Raw genomic sequence first — 22,279 nt, forward strand, 5'->3', positions numbered from 1 at the left:
GATGGCATAAAGCTGATGTACCTGCCAAGTTGGGTTAAATATTTGGAAAAGAAGCTTTGCAGGTAGTTTTTTCCCCAAGATTACAGTTGTCTTCAGCACGTTTTAGCTTCTGCTCTAATTTCACTCTTTCGACTGTGCGTGTAAATCACAGTCGTTACGTGATTGAGCTGAACAGCTAATATTAAGCATGAGTGACAGGATATGACTGGAAAGCTGCGAGATCACCCTTTTTTTTCCTTAAACAGAGTTCACTTTTTTTTTTTTTTTTAGGCAAAAATACAAGCGTTCAGCTGGATCAGGAAATAACATCTTGCATGGAGACTATAATACTCAAGCAAAGTGAAAAGTGTTTTTTTTACCTGATACTCTGGAATCCAGGGCTATACATGTAAGCCAAGAGGGAGTTGGAGAGAGACAGATAGGCAGGCAGACAGGCATACAGACATAAAATAGAAAAGAGAGTGGATATAAGGAGGAGTTAGAAATGAGAAAGAAATGCAAATAGAAAAAACAAGTAGAGAGCTGACACCAGAGAGAGAGAGAGAGAGACAAAACAGACAGACTTTGCAGATTTAGAGGAGTAGATTCATAGTTTAGCTACAGTGAGGAGAAAAAATCCAGTATTTGACAAACCTAGAGTGTAGATGTTAATTAAAGCAGAAAGCGATTAAACAGAATTATAGATACTTCCACGGTCAAAATCACCACATTCTTCTGTTCGTGATTATAATTCCTTCCATAGGAGGAAACATAAATTAATCCGGCATCTTAAACTCATAAAATATTCATTGTTAACACTCTCCATCTGCTTTGCTTTGCTAGAGCAAAACAGGCTAACGCAAAGAAGAACACAAGCTTTGTCTTGATATCTGAGCGTTATAACACTCTTTGTTTTCAGACTATATGAGCCAGTTTCATCTGCATCAAAACATTTTACTGTCTGCTTGTCAGGAGGTATGTCGTCTCACCCTCAGTCTAATATGAACGCTTCATGAAGCAGCATACTAAACTTTTTTTTTTTTTTCTTTCAATTTTGCTGTCATCTCCACTTCAGTGGTTTCAACAACTGCACTGCAATGAACCAGCAGTACACTAAGGCGAATCAAAAACACCTTAGTGGTAAACTGCATTGCTGAGAAAGCGGTGACAATGGGTTAAGCCTTGCATATAAAACAGGATCTAGATGCTCGTGACAAAAGAATGGCCAAGGAAGTCCTCTATTCAGGCTCTGGCCATGTAATGTGATTAAAAGGCGCTTTGTGCAAATGGCAGTCATTCAGGGTTTGAAAGACAAAATAAGCTCCCGGTTCACCAAGAAAAGGTAACGCACTGCCTATTCATCCCCGCTGCATCCAAAGCAAGGAGTTACTTTCCTGACGGGAGCCTTAAACAGGAGGAAAGAAAGGGGAAATGGATGGTGCACAGTCTGCCCCGAGGAGGGAAAGATTAATAAGATCAGGAATGTGACCCCTCCAACAACTCCCTCATTGCAATCTCCTTCCCCCCCAGAGATGGATTCATGCTGTGGACCGGGGCTTGCTGATGAGAGAACTTGTAAATACATAATTAGGGTTCAATAGTTTGGAGTGCCAGATCTTTGTTTCGCAGGGAATGTGTCGTCATTGAGAGGCTGGAGATGACACTTGGGGGAATGCTGTTTGACGCGGCGTGTCAGGGCTTAACTACAGGACCTTTGACAGAGGGTAAGATGTCGATGAAGTTTGAGTTAAAGGTCAATAGGAAGTGACATCTCAGAACTCATTATCCTCATTAATGCCAGGTGAAGCACTGCCATTTCAGAAAAATGATATTCCAAAGAGGCCTACCCGTGGCTTTTCGGCTCCCTAAATACCTGCCCTTGACTCGCTAATACAGGAGCATCACTTCAGCAGTCTAAAAGGTGGAATATCTAAATGGAGGATAGAAAACTTACAAAGTGGATGTGAGCTGTGGCGAAAAGAAAGAGATTTTGAAAATAGAGGAGTGAACGATTGCTGAAAACCAAAAAATCAAGTTTTCTCGTTTCTTTTTAGCGGGAGAGATGCGGTTTACAGTTTCATTTAAGGTTTTTAAGGCAGTGTTTGCCTAGATTCTCTGTAATTAAATACAGATCTGGCTCATAGACAATTCAGTCATAGAGGCAGCTGTATTTCTGCAGGTAGAGCCACTGATCAGAGGGTCAGGCGTTCGATCCCCGGCTCCTCCAGTCTGCACTGAGAAATGTCCTTGGAAAAATACTGTACCCCAAATTGCACTCTTGTGTATCAATAGATGAATGTGGTATGTGTAGTAAAGTGCTTTGAGTGGTCGGTCGAATAGAAAAGCTCTATATAAATGCAGTCCTTTCAAACCTGCAGTCCATTCAAACCTCTACATTTGCCACAGCGTCTGGGGTTGGATATCTCTGGTGTCTGGTGCTGCTGAACAAGAGGTGATGCAGCAGCTGAACAGCAACAAAACTGCACAACTGTTCATATATTTAGCAATAGTCCTGGATGTACATGGCTAGTACTTAAATCAAAGGAGCAATAAAATACTGCTCTCCGAGTAAAAGCCCTGGAATTAGACTTTTACTTTGCCAGCAATATGTACTGAAAGAAGAAAGAAGCAGCAACAACAATAATGATTATTTATGATTAATAAATGAGGTGTGGCTCATATTTTGGTAACACCTCAATAAACTGTCTAGAACTGGTGGCGTTTTGTAATATTACTGTGTTGTTAATAAAGTTTCATGAAGGAAAAAACTGGTGGCGCAGGTGCAGGAGGGTCTGGAACTGTGAGGACTCTCCAGCTCTGCAGGTCGATGATATTGGGAAATTCTAGTGGACTAAAAATTACTAGTTAAAATAACGGAAAATGGAATACTCAAAGTATAAGTACCTCAAAATTGTACTTAAGTGCAGTAGTTGGGTAATTGTTCTAAGTTACTTTCCATGAATGACAGGCTGACGCACACTCAGAAAAAAACAAAAAAAGAGGCTCCTGTCCTCCATGTTTGATTCAGCGAGCCCAAGAAACACAAGAGTTCACTCTGAAACACAGAACATGTCACTAACGAGTACTTAACACCAGCGCATCATGCAGAGGTGCTCGTCTGGAGGAGGCAGGCAGCGGCAAAAGTGTGTCATGATCTGCTTGAAACTGTTCTGAAAATACTGACATTCACACTCCAAAGTTGCCCTTTTAAGCCCGTCCATAAATGAATTTCCTCTGTAGTTCGTGCCCTTCTGCCAAGTGTGTGTAGGTGTGCGGTGCTGCATGTGTCACCGTGGCTCACCGATGGTGCAGTGTTCACCCGTCCAGCCCTGGTGGCAGTCACACTTGCCCTCTCTGCAGACTCCGTGGTCGATGCAGCGTGGGTGACAGTCCCTCTGCTCACATTCTGGTCCTGTCCAGCCTTCCTCGCACTGACACACACCAGTGATGCACGAGCCGTGGGGACCGCAGTCCACCACGCACACTTCTGTCGTAAAAGAAAAAGCCATGGAGACATGTAGCTTCTGTTCTGTGAAGGGCCTCTTTTTTTTCCTCTGTGCTGGTATATTTTTGTATTCTGTGCAGATGCATCTGCCACTGCTGAAAAATGCTCTGATGTTTGCTGAGAAGTGTTGGCTCCATCGGTTAAAGTGGGCCAAGAAGTTAAACTGTAAACAGGACACGTTTTCAACACCGTTCCTGAAAAACGTGTTAAGAGAAAATCCGGCAAATGTAAAGGCAAATGTTTAAGAGAACAAAAGCTGCAATGTGTGATAATATTCAATTTAAAGAGGCTCAAAATGACATCTGTTGAAGGAAGTGTTATTTTACATGAGAAAAATATCAGGACTTTACTGCGTTCTGTTGATTTATGGATCCCAATATACTTGTCATGTACACATGGTGGAAAACATGACATGTCAGAGCACTGAAACAGATTCCCAAGTCAACTTCTATTTGGCTGCCAAAGCACACAGTGGATAGTTAAGAAAAAAACAGGATAAATAGTCCTCTAAAAATTGATATATAGTTTTATTACTTTTATGGGATCCAGCGATAATAAAGTCCCTTAAATTCTCAGTGCTTGACATTTAATCTGTAAACCACGGCCTCCACAATGCAGCACAGCGACACAGCGCTGTCAGCCTGCATCGAAACCAATTCAAACGTAATGGCTGCGTACTGGAAGGCACGCTGAGGAGATAAAACTTTAAAGGGAACATCAAAGAGAAACACACTGCGTTGTTGTGTGTCCTCACGACGGCAGACGGATGATATCTGATTCAGTTTACATCTATTTTATGTAATTTCTACTCGGCAACAAAATCTGGAGGACTTTAATTAGCTTATCAACAAACGGGTCCAATCACTGTAACAACCACTTTTCTCCATCTGAAATGACATCAGAGCTTATCAAAGCTTAATATACAAGTATTTCTCTGAATAATTAGAGGAATAATAGGAAAGACGTTTTTATCCACCCCCGTGCAAGAGGGGGTTATTATTGTCATTTTTGTTTCTGCAGCCGCTTTTTAACTCATCTTTATCAAAGATTGCAGTAATTTCAAAGGGCACTTTATTTCTCAGGCACCCTAAAGTGAGACAAAACCTGGCATCACTCAAAAAGTCCCCACACAAGGGCAGGAAAGCACAACAATTATTTTGCACATCTAAAATCCTCCAAAACAACCACTTTTCAGGTTTTACATATTTGGGAAGCTCATTTGCATGGAGCCTTGGCAGAGCAAGGCGAGGGTTACGGATTTAAGCAGGTTATTTCCGGACTCAGAGACGTTCAACACGTTTCCTATGAGTACGGAGCATCGGAAACAGCGCAGAGCAGCTGTTGTGAATCTGTGTTATCTTCAGAAAAGTAAAATTCAAAAGATTGAATCCATGGGTGGTAAGTCAGTCAGTCTGCACCAGGCTAAAGCTAACGCTCAACGAGCTGTGGCTGCGCTTGTGAGAGAATGAGCAATGTTCATTTACTGGAACCAAGAGCTCCGATCAAAGCTTGTGAACAGAAGAGCCATAAAGCTTTCCGCTGTGACAATAGCCCTCAGTGTGCTGCAGGAAAGCAGCTCAAGGATGTCCTCAAATTTTAAGTGACTAGATGCTCCTGGAAATTTATACAGCCCCATAACCGAGAAGTTGGAGACTTTTTAAAAACTTGGTATAGGCTGCCGGGAAAGCAAATTAGCCAAGAGACATCATTCTGCCGTCCAAAATGTAATAAGTCATGGATTAAATATCTATTTTGTTCATGTATTTTTTTAAGCCAATCTCCCCCCACTGCTTTACCCGCACTCCCCTTTTCTGAGGCTCTTTTGGCCGTCTGTTTCCAGCTCTCTGAATGGAGTTTTTCTTCGATTGAGAGACCTTGGATGGTTCTGATTAAGTCGAGCCGACACTGTAGAATATTAAGCATGCCTCTGGAGGGGAGTCATTCGATTCCAAAGGGATACCTCCTTCCCATAGAATCTATGCAATCAATTTTTCATTAGCGCAAAAGTGTTTATCTGCCTTTAACATGCCCCTGACTCGAGCTGGATAGGGGTTGTGGGCGGTCGATGCATGCTACTCGCTTGTTAATTAAAGTTTATTTAATTGAAGAAGAATCGCAGCATTAATTAAGAAGGAATCCTCCACCCACCCAGGTGGGTAAACTCCCCAATTTCTGGACTGCGCCGCGGCTAGCCTCGTCAGTTCCATTATTGACATTTCTCAGATATCTTGCTGAGTGAGACGATTGAGTCTGGAATTTTGAAAACATTAACAGAATAACAAATTACCTCTCTTCAGAGCAGAAAATAAAGTGAGATGCTAAAGAAAAAAAAAATCCCCCGTACACCAAAACAATCACTCTTCCTTCTCGGGCACTGACCACAGTGGCTGCACGCCGCTTCAGTAGGTCCGCGCACCCATCTATCATCTCAAACGCACCATCCAGCCTCCTCATGATTTAATTCTCAATTGAACTTCAGCCAAAAGAAACAGAGCCGACAGACTTTCCGCTGAAAGAAACACGCCGCAACTTCTGCTTTTAATTGTTCAGTATGGTCACTGTGTTTCTCTCTGGGTTGAACACACAGAGAACGAGTCTATTCTGAGGGGGGAAACGGCGCATAAATCACCTGCAACTGATGCCCAGATAACAGATGGGAGGGGCCAGCCTTTGAACTAACATGTCACCTACCTGTATCGAGAGGGAAACCGTCTGAATACAAAGCTGGTAACAAATGAAGAAGCTCTGCTTGCAAGCAGATGGGGACACGCCATTGTCTCGTCTCCTCCATAAAACCTAAATATCTCATCTTTTGAAAAGCTTCCAAACAAATCTATGAGTCTGTTTAAAAAAACCAAACATTTGTGTTCGGTTTCTAAAAAGAACATATGCTCGCTCGCATGAGAGTAACATGCGGAGCCAGAGCTTTGTTGTTAACATATGGTCTGTTTCAAACCGGCACATGCTACAAGTGTGGATTACCAAACTTTACGGTGGTGATCACACCCGCAGTCCAACACATAACGAAGCAGTCGGATTTTTCTAATTTGCTCATTTAGGCTCAAACCAACAAACTGCAAGCAAATCGAGATATCTAACATTTGTTGTTGATAATCACTTCCTGTTCCTCGAATGAAGCACAATCACTCACTTGTTTTTTACTTTAACCTCTGGACATGCTGCGGTAAAGAACAGGAAACGTGTGAGCTAAGCAGGAGCAGCAGTCCAGACTGAGGCTTCCCCTCAGTCCTTTCCTTTTGTTATCCAACACTTTCCAAGCTTGAGTGACTCCTGGCTATCAGATGTCAACATCTGTCTCCTGACAGCCGTGAAAGCTTTTGTTTTGGGCTTGTTACCTGCAGTCAGTTCAGGTTACTCTCTTACTCCTCTTTGGAGGAGACTTCTCGTACGCTGTCGAGCTGTTCTCAAATGGACAGATTCATGAAATTAAAGAAAGTTTAAGTCTAATCACACTTGTCCTCCTCATCATGAGAGTACTCTGTTACTCTTAGTAAAAGCACAGACATATCTCCTGTAATTTCACCCCATCACACCAAAGCAAGACGTCACTGAATGTGAAAAAGGAGACGTAACACAGCAAAAAACTGCTGTATCATGTATGCATTGCTCATGGGATGAAAAGCATCAGTCAGGCTCTCATTCGTCATCTCTGCAGCCAATCGAGACGCTTCAATTAATAAATTTGTTTCCTTCACGTGCACCTACGGCGGAAAGCTGGGAGATGCTGATTTGACTGTCCAAATTATTCAAAGAGTTTCATTTCAAAACGTGACATATTAATTTAGGAAAACAGATTGTGCTCAGATGTTTACTAAATTTCACAAACGGAGATGATTAATAACCTGAAACATTTAAACAACATTAAAGATTAAAACATATATCAGTTTTACTCATATTTTCAGTGTTTTGCTTTTATTAGACGCCCGCATGAAGACATGATGTGCCGCATAAGATAGATTTTGGATGTCAACCTACAGCCTCTTAAGAACGGCTTATACATCTGCTGTTGTGGACACCTGGTGTCTGCAGCGGCTGTGCACAGTGAGGGGGAGTTTATTTGAGATAAATGCGGAACTTGGTGCCAATTAGAGAAACTTAAACACTATCCACAAAAAAGTTAAAAAAAAAAACATTGTAGAACTTACTGCACTTTTTGCAAGGATTTATTGAACGAATGAAATAAAAGACCTTGCAGATTACAACTCTAAGTAGCTTAATATGCCCTTTAATTCTTTAAAGCCATGTGAAGACTTTGAAAATTTCCAACTTTGGCAGCCTTAGTGGTAATATTAGCAAGAAAAAAGAGGATGTGACAATTCTCTATAAACAAGAACTTAAGCCATCGGAAACTGAAACTGAGACGATTAGTTGATTTATCGACGATTCAAACGAAAGAAAATGAATCTGAATCTATTTTGACAGTAATTTTTTTTAGTTAAAAAGCCACATATTAGCTATTCCTGTTGCTTTTCTTCCTCATATGTGATTGTTAATTTAATATTACTGAGTTTGGGACGAACAAGCAATTTAAAGATGTCAGTTCAAGCTTTAGGAAAGTGTGATGGGTAATTTTCACTGTTTCACAGACCAAAATATTGGAGCAAATTATCGGCAGGCTAATCGATAATGACAAAAATCATTACTTGCAGCCTTCAGTCTCATGAAAAGGTCACACGGCATCGTGATGAAAAGGAAGTGAAGCGTGCTCTGACCTATGGAGCAGTCGGCGCCTGTCCAGTTGGCCTCGCAGACGCAGGTTCCCGTGTCGGTGTTGAAGGTGCCGTGACTGGAGCACTGCTCTGGACAAGTGCTCTTCAGGATCTCACAGCTGATACCTCCCCAGCCCGGGTTACAGTGGCACTCACCATGATGACAGGCTCCATGACCGGAGCACATCGGGTCCACACAGTCCACTGGGGACACACAGCGAGGACGACAGCGATGTTAGTTTACCACTTGTAGGCAGGATATGAAACCTACTTATTTACCCCGGCCACTTTGACGCCGCCGCCAGCCACAATCATTTTACTGTGAGCGAGTCGAAGTGCTCCAGAGCTGGGTGATGGCTGGTGAGCCACAGCTGAACATTTTGCAGTGTTTAGTGGTGGCTGGTAGCAATTTTCCTCCCTGTGTTCAACTAGCTCTTCTACGGTATATTATAGGGTACTTCCAATATACTGACAGCATAATTATGCACCATTATAGGCACTAGGAAAGGGAGCACAATTAGTGTCTCGACAGATATAATCAATTACTATTAACAATTTGCAGATCAACTCGCTGATCTAAGTTAATAATTGGCAATTATGACCAACACAATCATCCCATTACTAACGAGGGATAATTTGCAACAACGTTATTGTGCCTCCTCTGCAGCTAATTGCTCTGTGCATTTCCATATATAGTTCGCGGACTGTGATATTGATCATTTACCTGAACCAATTCATCACACCAGAGCCCTTATATGCAAGCTTGGAACTGCAAATGCGACCTTCCGCCATCTTTGTTCCCTTCCCATATTGCTTTACTTCAAATAAAACCGCAATATATTCATCTGGTGAACTCAATAGCCTTTTGCATGTAAGGTCAACCGCACATGTAAATCTGAGCTGATAATTGTCTTTTGTCTGCATGGAGATCAATAAAGCTAAATGCGGTGAAGTGAAGAGGCAGGTGGAAAGGTTGACACGAGAGAGGAAAAAGCTTTTTCTCAATAAACGGAGGAACAGATGCCATTGACTGATCGATTTTAACAGGTGTCTTCAACTGTGGAGCATTCCAGTAGGTGACTGCATCAACGGGCGCTGCGCAATCTGTTCCAGCTTGTACCCTCATGTGGTCTGAACACTAAGAGGGAGTTAATTTATACACATGGTATCAATAACAACCTCCAAAGCATTATCTGCTTGGCGGAGTTGAAAACACCGATTGTTTCACCAATGAACTGTGTCGATTCCCCCGGAGCCGCACACAGAAATATGTTGCTTCCAATCCAATGGGAAGAAGCTTTTTCTTTCTCCATTTACCTTGTTCACAGTTGGGTCCTTTATGGCCGGTGTTGCACACACAGTCACCCGCCACGCACAGTCCGTGTCCACTGCACTGAGGATCGATACACTGGGAGGCTGGAACGTCACACTCCGTGCCCTTCCAGCCGCTGTAGCACTGACAGCGCCCCCTGGTGTACTGTCCGTTACCGCTGCACAGGACCGGACAGGCGGCTGAGGAAAGGCAACAGATTGTGGAACAGGTCAACATTTTGGGAAATATGTTTGTTGGCTTTTTTGCCGAGGGGTAGAAGTGAAGGTTGATACGACTCTCACGTCTGGTAAGGGAACAAAGTCTGCCTCCCAGCGCCTCTAAAGCCCACTAATTGACTAGTTAGATCTCGTTTGTTTAATCTGTTTAAAAAACAAAGCATAAAAACAACAATTAGCTGTTTTACTGACTAGGAAATATGTTTGCTGGCTTTCTTGCCAGGAGGTTACAAGTGAAGGTTGATATGACTCTCACATCTGGTAAGCTGTATATTATTATATATATGTATATATCACATAATAAAACAATATTATTGATAAAAGTCCCTTAAATTAGTTACATTCTATGACTGCAAAATAAACTTGTCAGAGGTCCCTGGTAGACAAACTATGTAATGGTTCAGTGTTTGTGAATTATCTCAAACATACAGTATTTTTTAACATGACATTTATTGTTACTTACGCCAGTATCAATATATCTGCAATAAGGTAATATTGGCCAGTACATCAGCACAGACAATTTATTGATCTAGTTGTATGAAACAATCTTTTTCAATGCTTTGAGCACCATATGTGAAAATCCATTAACCTTCACTGTGCGGGGGTAACTGACCCTCAGTTATCCCAAATAAAAAAATTATACAATCATGTGCTGAATGGCCAGAATAAAAGTAACAGATGAGCTTCGTAATTACCTCTGGAACAGTACGGCCCTATGAATCCTGGGAAGCAGTGGCAGGATCCCGCCACACACTCTCCGTTCCCGTAACAGTTGTGTGTGCACTCTGTGACAGAATCTGTGGGTACAGCGGAGAGCCGGTCCAACTATTAATAACGCATCAGATTGTCATATTGGAGCAAATCTGAAATTCCTCCTCAATATTACATTTGACAACTGTACAGTTTAAGAAATAGTGCAAGACAGCCACGATACCAACTTATCTTTTTTTCCCCTGCATGAATCTAGTCTCTCTGAGCATCCCTTATCTGCAGCACTCGTATCGGGCATGGCATACATTTACAGCTATTTGTCCATGTCCCACTAAGGTCTAAGCCTCCATAACATGTATACTGCAGCCCCACTGTTCCCCTCTAAGCCATGTTAAGTAAAAGCCAAACAGGCATTTTAAATTAGACCAAATAATTCCATTTCCTTGACACATTTTCCTTTCCTCCTGACTCCTCCAGTGCCTCATCCTCCCCCCTCAGCCCCTTGAATGACTGATCATGCCCACACAAGCCATGCAATCTCCTGAGTGTTTACAGCTCAAATCCTTTCTGAGTTGAAGTTAATCTGACATATCCTACAGACAGATCTTGTGTTCATTCAACAGACCATCGCTCATAAAGGGCACCCCCAAAGGACCAGGACCCTCATTTTGATCGGCGTTAAGAGGGCAAACTTTTTTGTTATTACTCTAGCTTGTATTGGATGTTCATTGAGCCAGCGTCGGGACCCAGGCAATTTTGACCTCACACATCAATACCTTTGTATTTGTAGGGCCAGATCAATGGATCTCCCCGAAGGAAATAGAAAAAGAAAAACCTTAACTCAACCTTAGTGTTTTTCCTACCTCAAAACCCACAAGGAAATTTCACAGACTGCAGAACACTGAAGAGGTTGTTAGGAAGGAAGGATCAATGCCGTGTATGGTCTCGTATTATAGTGTTGAGCACAATAATCCACTACCGTCCTATGAAACCCAGATCTGCCTCCTAGGTGGCTCAAACTTGGAAAGGCTCCGCTTGTTTGTGTCGTAGCCAGAATTTCCCACAACCTAACTCTTTGTTCCTGCGGACGCAGCTGCTTAAGGAAATTAAAGTCCTCCAAACATGTCATTACACATCATTCCAATCACAGTCAGCAGCCATTGCAGCAGATGTGTGTCCTCGTACCCTGGATGATGGTGTTATAGGACACAGCCTCCACGTTCCGTCCGTCATTATAAAAGGCCAGGTGCCACACCCCCAAGTCCAGGTACTGGATGAATCCGGCCTGGTGGACGGCGACCGAGTGATCCAGCCGGGCCCTCGTCTCCGGTTCACTCAGAGTCCGATGCTCCTTGGCGATAAGCCGGCTGCCGTCCAATAGCTCCACAAAGTCATACTGCAAAACAACACCCGGGATTGCGACAGAAGCAGATGATTGTTATTTTAATGTCGGTCTAATTAAATCAGGCAGTAAAGAGGCAGGGGAGTTCAAAAAGCTTATATTTTCCTCCGTTGGATGCTTTGTATACAGCTCCTCTAGTGATTTCCCGAACAGTCTGAGAGAAACTCTTCAAAGTCGTAATGCAAGACGCAACAAGAACAGGTTTGTGTACACAGCAAATATTCCAGTATAATAAGTGTTGATTTTTCAGTGACAGTTATTTGGAGTTGATAGATGTTGTCTGGAGAGTTGTTTGTATACTGATCGAGCCGATATGGCTCTGGGGCAAATGCTCAAAAATATTCCAAAAACACATTGTTAACTCTGACGGGAGTGCACTTAAAAAGACTCTGGCAGCGGGCTTTTTATAATCTGTTAAATTAACATTGATAATGGACTGTGTAGATGTGCGCTTAAAATTCAGTGTTTTTCACTGCTGGTGTACCTGCACAAAATACAAAAGACTAAATAAAAACTTTCTTCAATAGCATCTATGCAACATTTCATTTATCTACTGATTAAAGCACAAAATTGCTACACTTGATCTGGCAGACTGTGAAAGCTGTTACTAATGTTTGATATGTTTGAATTGTTTTATTGTTTAATACCCAGGACTCCCTCAAAAACAGTATGGAAACTGACTGCATTATCAAAATGAATTGAATATATCATATCTACAAATAATTCAAACCAAATATGTCCTTGTTGGTAAGGCCAGAATCTTTAACTAGAAACTAACAGACGCACAGTTTACAGTACAGTATACATAGTAAACACACAGTATATCATAAAGAATAAATGTAACATAGTCTATACCTCAGGCTTATTTTTCTGCTGTATGTTGGGAATGCAGCATAACAGTTTCTCTCTATTTTCTTTTTTTCAAACAAACATTGATTTACGGGGTAAACAAGGAGTAACGAGTCATCCCTGCCAAGTGAAACGAATAAAGCGGCGCATCTGCTCTCACTGCACCTGCTCAACACCTGAACCTCATTTTGACTGAAGCTGTAGGATACAGAGCACTGCAGCACAAAACAATGTAACACATACAAGCAATCCCCGAACAGACTACAGGCTGCAGAGGAGCACAGCAGATGCAGACAGATCTCCTGGCTAAAGCAATTGGTAGCTACACAGATGTACTGAGCCTATAGAGAGGAGTGGAAAAGAGTCTGTGGGTTGCTTAGGAGTGTGATGCATACAGATTGGCACTGTAGTCAGTTTCTAGAGAAGCTCGGATTTAAATCCAATGATGAGGCTGTTTGCAGAGAGCTTTGATGAACTGTGAAGCCATTGATTTTTGACTGAAATTTAAATAAAAAAAAAAAAAAACTGTATCACACTCATGCTTTTTAAATAAGTAGCATATCATTTTAATTCAAAATAAAAAAGTCTGATTTCTTTAAAAGAGGTAGCAGTTCAAAGTGAGTGTATCTTTCCTGCAGCAGGAGGACCCTGCACACTTCAGTTCACAAAAAGCACCATGCTCACATGGTAAGAACAGCTGCAAACATGCGTCCAGTTATAAAATAAAATAAAAGTAAAGAGTGGGACATGGGGGAAAATGCACAGTAACTAATAGAGCTGCAGATCAGCAAGAGCCCCCCCCCCCCCCCCCCCAACTCATAAAATATGTTAAAAACCAGAAATGTTGGTGTTTTTGATTGTTTTTGTCATGTAAAATTTAAAAAGGGAAATATAAATGTAACAATACCAATAACAATTTAACATTTGCCTTTTAAAACTGCATTAATAAGGATTTGTACTGCACTAGCTGACACTGTAATGTGAGAATTCCCACCCAAAACTCAATTTTCAACCTAATCTGCAGCTCTATTCAGCTTTTTAGTCTCTTTCAGTTCATTGTATTGGTTTCATGGCCCACAATAAATCAAAACAACCCCTCACGAACCCCATTTCCAGAAGCAGCAGGAAGCTGTTTTTAGCAGAAAAGCAATGATAAACCAACTGTACAGTCCACTATCTGCTCAGCACCAAATGGCACAGAGACAGAGTCATGAATTGGCTCATAACTTCACTAAAAAGCCAGATATTTTTTCTCACGAGTTGTTGGAAACCAAACCAGAGCTAAAAGAAAAATAAATGTTGGACTTACATTCATCAGGTGGCCAGCAACACAACTTCAGATGAATGCTGGGGTTACTCTCTTTCTGTTTGATGTGTCACGGCAACTATTTGCGAACACTTTAGCCAAAATAACTTAACAAGCTGCTCAGAAATTCATTAATGCAGCTTTGAATCAGTACGTCCACAACATCCAGTCTCCTAGAAACACAACAGACTTCGAAATAGTTGAGAGAAGGGGACAAGAAATATATTAAAACCGGATTTGGTGCTCAAGAATGTAACAAACAAGGACCCAAGCAACCTTTCAGTTGACTTACAAACGACAGGAAAGAGAGCATTAAGCAAAGGGCAGGTGAAGTCAACACTGTGATTTAAACCCCTTTGAGTGGAGCAGGGGGGCAGGGGAGGGATATTAACCTGGCGGAAGTTGACTTCTTTGTGTTGCTGGCTTGAGGGGGAAGTAATAAAACAGTTCATCCCACAAGCCCTAAACCTCCTGGCCAAGTGCATACATCTCGATTAGCCGGGGTGAAAGCCCCCTCCCCCCGAAAACTCATCTCAATCCAACAATGCCAGTGAATAACACGCAAGAGACCAAGCATGGAAAAAGGGCCGGATGCCTCGCAGACAGAGGGAGAACGCTCCGAGCCTGTAAATTCAGCCTTTAGATGGAGCGGATTCAGCCTGGCATTTGGTGACAACAGAGTACAAATTCTTCAGGAAAAAACTACAACTACAAAGTTTGTTTCTTCGGACTTGTTTGGTTTTTGTATCAGCACAGACAGACACTCAATAGCAGATGGAGGAAGTCTATATTTGAGAAGGGTGGAAAGGCTGTTGCACTTAAATGTTGTCTTGTCTTCCAAGCGGTGAATGCAACTAACAGTCAATATCTCTCATTGGGGTCTTTCATGCTCAGTTAAGTAAATGCATTGATTTGTGCCCCTGGTCCCTGAACAGTACGTAATTTAGAGGTTGCCACAATGGACACAGTGTCCAGCATTGACAAGCTTGAGTGTCTGTACAACAATTGCCTGAGACATAAAAGTAGTGTGTTGTTAATTAGTACCCTTTGGTCTTTGATTTTGTCTGGCTTCCTTTTTTCACCTTGAGAGTGCAATCCAGCTCACCTGTTGTCACTCGCGTCGGCCTTTCTTCCATCAAAGAGTGGCCCTAACTGTCTACACTTGAGTGAAGCCCATCTTTACTAAGAGAGAATGTCAAGAAGGTGAAGCTAAGAGCTTTTGCAGTCAAGTGTGGTGGAAAATGGCCATTGTCTGAGTGCTTCCATCACCATCGCCAGACATTGGACATTCGGATGCCCAGAAATGTCATTCAAGTGACACATCAGACATTTTGGAAACCCTTCAATTTGCAAATGGCAGACGTTTAGTGGAAGTGAAAGACGTGCATGCCCACACAGGCAAATCGAAGCTGAGAGGAGAAAACTGAAACTAAACCACTGCCCGGTTCTAATTTACAAATGCATGCATGTCTGGACTTTGAATAATGGACCCTGTTATCAGCTCTATTCAATAACCTTTCTAATTAATGTGCATTGTTTGATGCAGATTTACTTTAATGTACAGTTTTGATTCTGCTCAGAAAGAAGCTTTTTTTTGAGACAGCGAAGTGGCCACTTTACATCCACGCAACTGATCACATGACTGCATTTAATGCCACTTCTAGTGATTCATCCAGAGAAGAAATAAAATTACTATTATTGTCGTGAGCTCTTCAGCTCCCCTCAGCTCTATGGACCATTTTGTCCTTCTTTAGCCGACTGTTCGGGTTCAGTCTCACCGCTCTCGCTCTGGTCATGTCCAGACGCAGCAGGCAGCTGTTTCGAAGTGCTTCCAAAGGCCACTGCTCGTGGTTCTAGAAGACGTTTCGTCTCTCATCCAAAAAGCTTCTTCAGTTCTGGATGAGATAAGAGGCAAAACACCTTCTAGAACCACCAGCAAGGCCTTTGGAAGCACTTAGAAGTACCATGACCTGGATGAATGAGAATCTTCACAGACAGGCGGCTGTTTCCAGCGATAGAGCTTTAAAAACCACTGCGCGCTACCTGCCCAGCACTAAATGGCCGACAGACAAAGTCAGCGCCTGGCTGGAGAAGATAGTCGAGCATTTAGCAGCTAAGGAGCCAGATATTTTACTCAGCAGCTGGCGGAGACCAAAATAGAGCTAAAACACAATTAATATCATACTAACATGTAACACATTCACCATCACATTTTTAGAAGGTGATAAATATGTCAGTGCGTGTTTATGGCTTTTAGTGCCCCCAAACAAAAAAGTACATAATGCAGGCTTAATATGATGTAAATCATGTTGATACAGGATGTTTAGTAGGACATAATGCAGATAGATCATTTTCATGTGTAAAACCAAATTTGGAGAGAAGAAAAGCTGTTTGCCTTGGTTGGTTAGATTTCACGTTTACACCACCTCATGTCGGATGAGATCCCCATAAAAGCCAGACAGTGTAACTTATAAAAACAGCGACCGCTGTGGCCACAGGTGTGTATTACAGGAAAATGACAAATGAGTTTCCCTTCAATTCCTCATATTCTTGCTTCATTTATGTAATAAAACCATTGAAATGTTTATATGTGGCATTCTAACAGTAGCACAAGTACAGAAAAGAGACTTAAAGGCAGTGAGCAAATTAAGTAATATCAGTTCAACAGCAATATCTATCAAAGTCTGCTCACTTTAGATAACATTAGTCACCATAAACCACTGGTCATACCAGACGCAGTAAGGCTGGAGCTGCAAGACCCCTGAGTGTATTTAATTAACAAATGATGCATTTTATTGCTTCTGAATTCAACGTCTCATTTGTTAGAGAAAGATGTAGTCCCTTCTTTTAAAAGTTACATAGTTGTGCTTTAAAGTGTAACAAGGTGTCAGTTTCAAAGGGTCTTTAACCTAAAGCAGATTTAGAAACATTTTAAAAAGGCTTTACCTGAGTGTGAGATGGCGCGAGACCCTTTCGTCCATAGACTCCAATCAGAGCGTTCTTCTGTACCGAGATGTTGAACTTAAGGAAGCGAGGCTGCTCCATGCTGAGTTGAGAACGCCAGAAGACCCCCGGTGGGACGCTCTGACCCACCCTCTTCCCAATGTCCACCTGCCCAGTATCGATGGAGTTGTTCTCCTGATGAAGCACGCTGTTCCTTCCTAGAAGACAGAAACACCCCCCCACCCAGACTGTGTTAGATATGACAGGATCCGCAGCACAGCTAAGGTGATACGGTATAAATCAGTTATCACAGAGCCTTTCGTGCCATCAACTAAAACCCTCACACTCACATCTAAAATACAATCTTGTTTTTCGTGCAGTCTTTGATCTCTGGACATCAGTGAATTCTGCATTCTGTCTTTTGCTTTTTGTGCAATCGTATTCAAGCAGGGACTTAACAATAAGATAGTCATATCTTTTCCAAATGAGAGATGACCAACCAAGGCGGGATTAAAAGTAATGGTTCCCTGTGGTCCATGATGCACTGCTCACTGAAAAAAATGACCGGGTATAATTGGCTTTTTATAAGACTCTTAACAGGCCACAACTCCCATTTTTTCTCTGGTCCTGGTGACTCATAGAGTGAGGCTTCATCTCAGATAAGGTCTAAATGGAATCTGTCAGATATACTGAGCGCTACCTTGCCAGAGCAATAACAGCAAATCAAAACAATTTTGCGAATGATGTCCTTAAAGTGTGTCCTTACAGCGCCAAAGATGGAGGGATGGCCGGTTTTAATATGACTCATGCTCACATGAAAAACTGTAGACCGCGAGGTGCTATTATAGGAACAGATTTCATTGTTAAGAAGAAAAATCTGTAAAGCGTTTTCAAGTCCTCCCTGTCTGAAGCTCTCTTGTGGAACAACCGCAGCTGTGCTCTTTACAATTTACTGCGGCGATGACTTTTAACTTGTTAGGTGGATGATGCAGACTTGTCCTGCAACATAATAACAACTCAACCTTTGCTCCTGCATCTTGTACGGAGTGTTAAAGAGTGTAGACCTGTGCGTGCTTTAGCCGTGAGTGTATCTGTTTGTGCCAGACCTCCATTATTTGCACCCTTCAGTGTTGTGTGCGTAATGAGGCCATTGCCTGTCACTTTAGCTTCAGTCAAAGTGAAGACTGGAAGCCAAGTTTACCTCTGGGGAGAATAATAGCCGGCTATTGATTGCCTTTAAACAGTCCAAAACCTGCCTCATGCTATCTTAATTAGCAGTACTTATGAGGATTTAAATCTAGGCAAGTTTAAACAATTGAGCTTTTGCTTGGCCTACTCAACTCAATTAATGCTTTCGTGGTCATGCATTCTAAACACCTGAGTGTGCTTAGAGATTAATTCGGTGGCTTTTGCTGTAAAGGTGAGCCGAGATCGCCGGCCTGCTTGTTGTTGAATACACAATGGTCCAAGATTATGATTAGGCAGTACAAAGCTGTCTGGAATAAGTCGATTAATATTCAGAAGGTGAAAGATTTCAATAAACTAAAGGCTGACTGGGCATCGAGCACCTAACATTTCACTCTGTCGCTCACAAGGCCAAATGGTTTGTTGTTGCAATTTGTCTTTCTTAATCATCATTTGAACCTTAACTTGATTTAATTCATTTGTATTTTGTTGCTTTAAAGATCTTTTAACCTTTTCTTTTTTTTTAAGTTGGCATTTAAATTCAAAAAGCAGTAATTACAGCCTTATTTTCTTTCACGCTGAGAGTTGTTGCACATTTAAAACCAGTAAACGGTTTATTCATTTCAGATGTGAAAAGAACTTAACCCTGATGGCACAATACATGTACATACAGCAAGCAATGCCAATAACCTTGACCAAAAGAAGCTTCTGGGATGCAGGGAAACCAGCAGAAGAATAAACGGTATTAATCTTGTGCATTGATACTGTAAATGTTAATTAGCAGTTTATTCAGATATCAGTCTTTTATTTTCTCACCGTCAGCAGCCAGAGCTGTCACTATGCTCGACTGAGTGGGCCCTGTCTTCCCAACTCCTCCGTTTTCAAATGCCGGCTGGTTGTCCAACTCTTGGAGCTGCCAATTGAGGCCGAAAAGGTGCATTGCTGTGAAATACACAAAAAAGCTGTGTGGGCTTGTAGAAATGGATAAACAAATAAGCAAACAGCCGCACAAAAACAATCAAGCCACTTAAGCACAAAAGACCTGTGGGAGAGCACAATGGATGGACCCAATGCAGGCAGAAAAAAAAAACAGCTTAACTTCCAACATTTCACGTCGCATTTTTGTTTTCTGAGGCTACTCTGCCATGGGTGGCTTTTGTGTAAACACAGCGCTGATAGGGGCCAGACGAAGTCATTTCAATCGAAACTTAGGAACCCTGTTGCTCCAGCATGTCTCCTCGGGGAGCACTGTTCATTAACGTGCCAGAGTGTCTGCACAGAAACAGCTACTGTATCAAAGAGAGCAGAATTTCTGTTTTGACACAAAGCCTTCACTTCAGACAAAGGGACGAGGCCGACTGGACAAGTCTTAAACTGTCCAAGTCTAACACAAAGCAGGAAGGACACGGAGATGCAGTTACATGTGAGCGAAAGAGAGAGACGGAGGCAGAAAGTGAGAGACTTTTACAAAAGTGGAAGGCAGTTTATTGAGACAGACAGTCACAGCGGGAGGAGGAAGTGAGAGGGTAAGATGCTGCAACACCCCTCTAGTTCTCTTACATAACTAAACTGTGTCTGGCTTTCATTCAGCCAACCTGCTTTATTGTCACAGTATTGGATGCAATCAAACTGTGTTCTTGTTGTTTTGGGAAACTGAGGTGCTTCTGTGAGCGCAGCGAGAGGGCCAATCTCCTTCAAAGTCACCAGCCTGGGAACATGCTGAGGAAGCATCTTGATTTCCAACCATTTGATCTGCGGGAGGAACTTTTCTCCAACACACGTCGCTTGCTGGGAAGATGGATATTGACTGCGGCAAATAACTTGAGAGGTGGATGCGGGGCCAGAGAGAACATCAAATGTGAAGGAGACCAAAAGAGAGATGGGAAACTCATATGGACAGCACATCAGTCTGTGCTTTGTTAAAAAAAAACAGGTGTGTGTTTTGTAGGATTGGGCAATATGACGGTATATAATGTGCTAAAGTACAAACGTGTCCACCGGTAGAGATTTGGTAACACTGCTTTGAACACAGGAGCTATTTCTAAGTGTCTCCGGAAGGTTACGTAGCAACTCAGGGCTGGATTCTAGCAATTCTCACGTGATCTCACTAGGTAACGTGATTTAGGCAGCGGGGCCCACGTGACCACAAGAGCGACAGTTAGTGGCGGTAATGCACCTCCAAGCTGGAGGAGAAGAAGATGGTGACAAGAAAACATGGAGGACAGTGAAGGCATCGTAACCAACCCAAGAACTTGTGACTGAAAGTGGTGTGACTTCTCGACATGGTATGGTTATTTTAAAGTATTATTCTAATATTTTAATTGAATTTAAAGAAAGATTACTGTATTGTTATGTTATTTTTTTATTTTAATCTAATCTTCATTTAATCAGGCTGTCTTTTTGAGATAAAGATCTCTTTTCCAAGAGAGACCTGAAAACAAGAAACACTCACAAGAACATAATCAGCAAACAGAATCACACAATTAACAAGGAATTAATAAAAACAGTTACAAGAACCATAAAAAAAACATCAATAAAGCTTTAAAATCTCTGAGGGGGATGCAGGGCTCTAGATGTGAGGTAGTTTGGAAGCTGCAACAGCAGAGCTTTATAGATGAATAACATGAGAAGGCTATTTATTCTCGACTGTAAGGAAGTCCATCCAACCGTGTGATACAGAGAACAATGATGAGCACGAAATTTGTCATTTGTGATCAAGCGTAATGCGCTATGATACACAGGGTTTAGCTGCTGAAGTGCTGATGGGGCAGCATGACAATACAGAACGTCTCCTTAGTGAAGGACGGACATGAAGGTTGACTGCACAGTTTTGCAGTTGGAGGAAGACAGACATCCCTAAATTCGATACAAGACGCCTAGTTTGGTTTTTCATTTTTGAGTCAAATGTTGAATATGGATCTTGAAGGACAGTCTGCAGTCAAGGCAAATTCCTATTTATTTAGGTACCATTACCATGATATGAAATTACAAATACTGTGATGGAAGATTTAGGCCATATCGCCCACTCTGAGTGTTTTCTTTAAAGCCTGCTGATGAATATACTTGGCATCGGTTTAGTGAGGATACACACAGCATAGTCCTTGGTAGATGAAATTAATAGGCGCTCTGCAGCCTTGATTTCCAATCAAATAATGTACATTTATCATTGAGTGATAATGTCTGGCTGTCGAGTACATTCAGCCAGCATCATCCTCAGTGTCAGAATCCATTTCAGTTGCCCATGAAACAGAAATTAATGCTGACTGCTTCGTCAATATTTCTGACGAGACTGACTTTTCTAAACACCCTGAACGGACGAGTCTGACAGCACCTCCGGATGTGAAAACATGCAAGATCTGTGTACTTTTGTTGTGTGTTTGTTTAACAGGTTTTGCTATGAGGTTTGCTGTTGCTACTGACATCATGGTTTCAAAATGTCATCTTCAACCAGGTTCAGATCAGACTCTGTGTAAGTTCACCGGCAACGCAGACAGATGCAGACAAAACCTGCAACTTATTGTAACAAGAATTAGACAAATTCTCTAAAGATATTCTCATTTGTCCCCAAAACTGAATCCAAACACACAGAACGCTCTCCTTGGCCTAGTTTGGCTGTAAAACTCCTACATTTAAATACCAACTTTTTCTAACAGCTCACTGTGTAAATATTTTCACTTCTTAGACTAACATGTTGGTGGCTTTAAACTGAGCAAAGGCTCCAGTATCCTCAGAGAACACTTTGTGCTGAGCTGGGTCCCAAATTGCAAAGATCAACTGAGGACATGGAGCATTAAAAACCCTCCGCCTGGAAAAAAAAAAAAAAACCAGACAAAAGTGACACCTGCTCTTGCAAAATGATTGACAGCATGAAATTAAAGCGGGTTAAGGTGTTACTTAAAGAATAAAAGGTAGCATAATCTTTTACTCCACAAAAACTGTATTTATAAAATTAGCATTAAATATTTTGGAAAATGAACCCTTTTAACGTTGAGAGAGAAATGTGTCTCTAAGCTGACTGGCAGACGACAGGACACAGCACTTTATCAAAAGGAGACATGCCAGACAGTGCTCTCAAACACACGGCATTGCTGCTTTATATCTGAAGATGCAATATGCTTTTT

At 41.9% G+C, this 22,279-nt stretch overlaps 1 protein-coding gene across 2 annotated transcripts in view; it reads right to left on the reverse strand.

Annotated features, from left to right (window-relative positions):
* The window catches only part of LOC143325623 (teneurin-3), a 140,910-nt gene that overhangs the window by 42,073 nt on the left and 76,558 nt on the right, over positions 1-22,279 (reverse strand). The window contains exons 6-13 of one of the 2 annotated variants that reach the window (XM_076738835.1): positions 18,975-19,100; positions 16,977-17,191; positions 11,659-11,869; positions 10,458-10,559; positions 9,532-9,726; positions 8,218-8,418; positions 3,281-3,466; positions 360-380 (exon numbers count right to left, since the gene is read on the reverse strand). In XM_076738835.1, the coding sequence (XP_076594950.1) occupies positions 360-380; positions 3,281-3,466; positions 8,218-8,418; positions 9,532-9,726; positions 10,458-10,559; positions 11,659-11,869; positions 16,977-17,191; positions 18,975-19,100 (1,257 nt within the window). The remainder of the gene's footprint in view (positions 1-359; positions 381-3,280; positions 3,467-8,217; positions 8,419-9,531; positions 9,727-10,457; positions 10,560-11,658; positions 11,870-16,976; positions 17,192-18,974; positions 19,101-22,279) is intronic. The other variant, XM_076738836.1, reaches the window with a different exon arrangement.

This window comes from Chaetodon auriga, chromosome 9, assembly GCF_051107435.1.
Source record: "Chaetodon auriga isolate fChaAug3 chromosome 9, fChaAug3.hap1, whole genome shotgun sequence".
Taxonomy (NCBI): Eukaryota; Metazoa; Chordata; class Actinopteri; order Chaetodontiformes; family Chaetodontidae; genus Chaetodon; species Chaetodon auriga.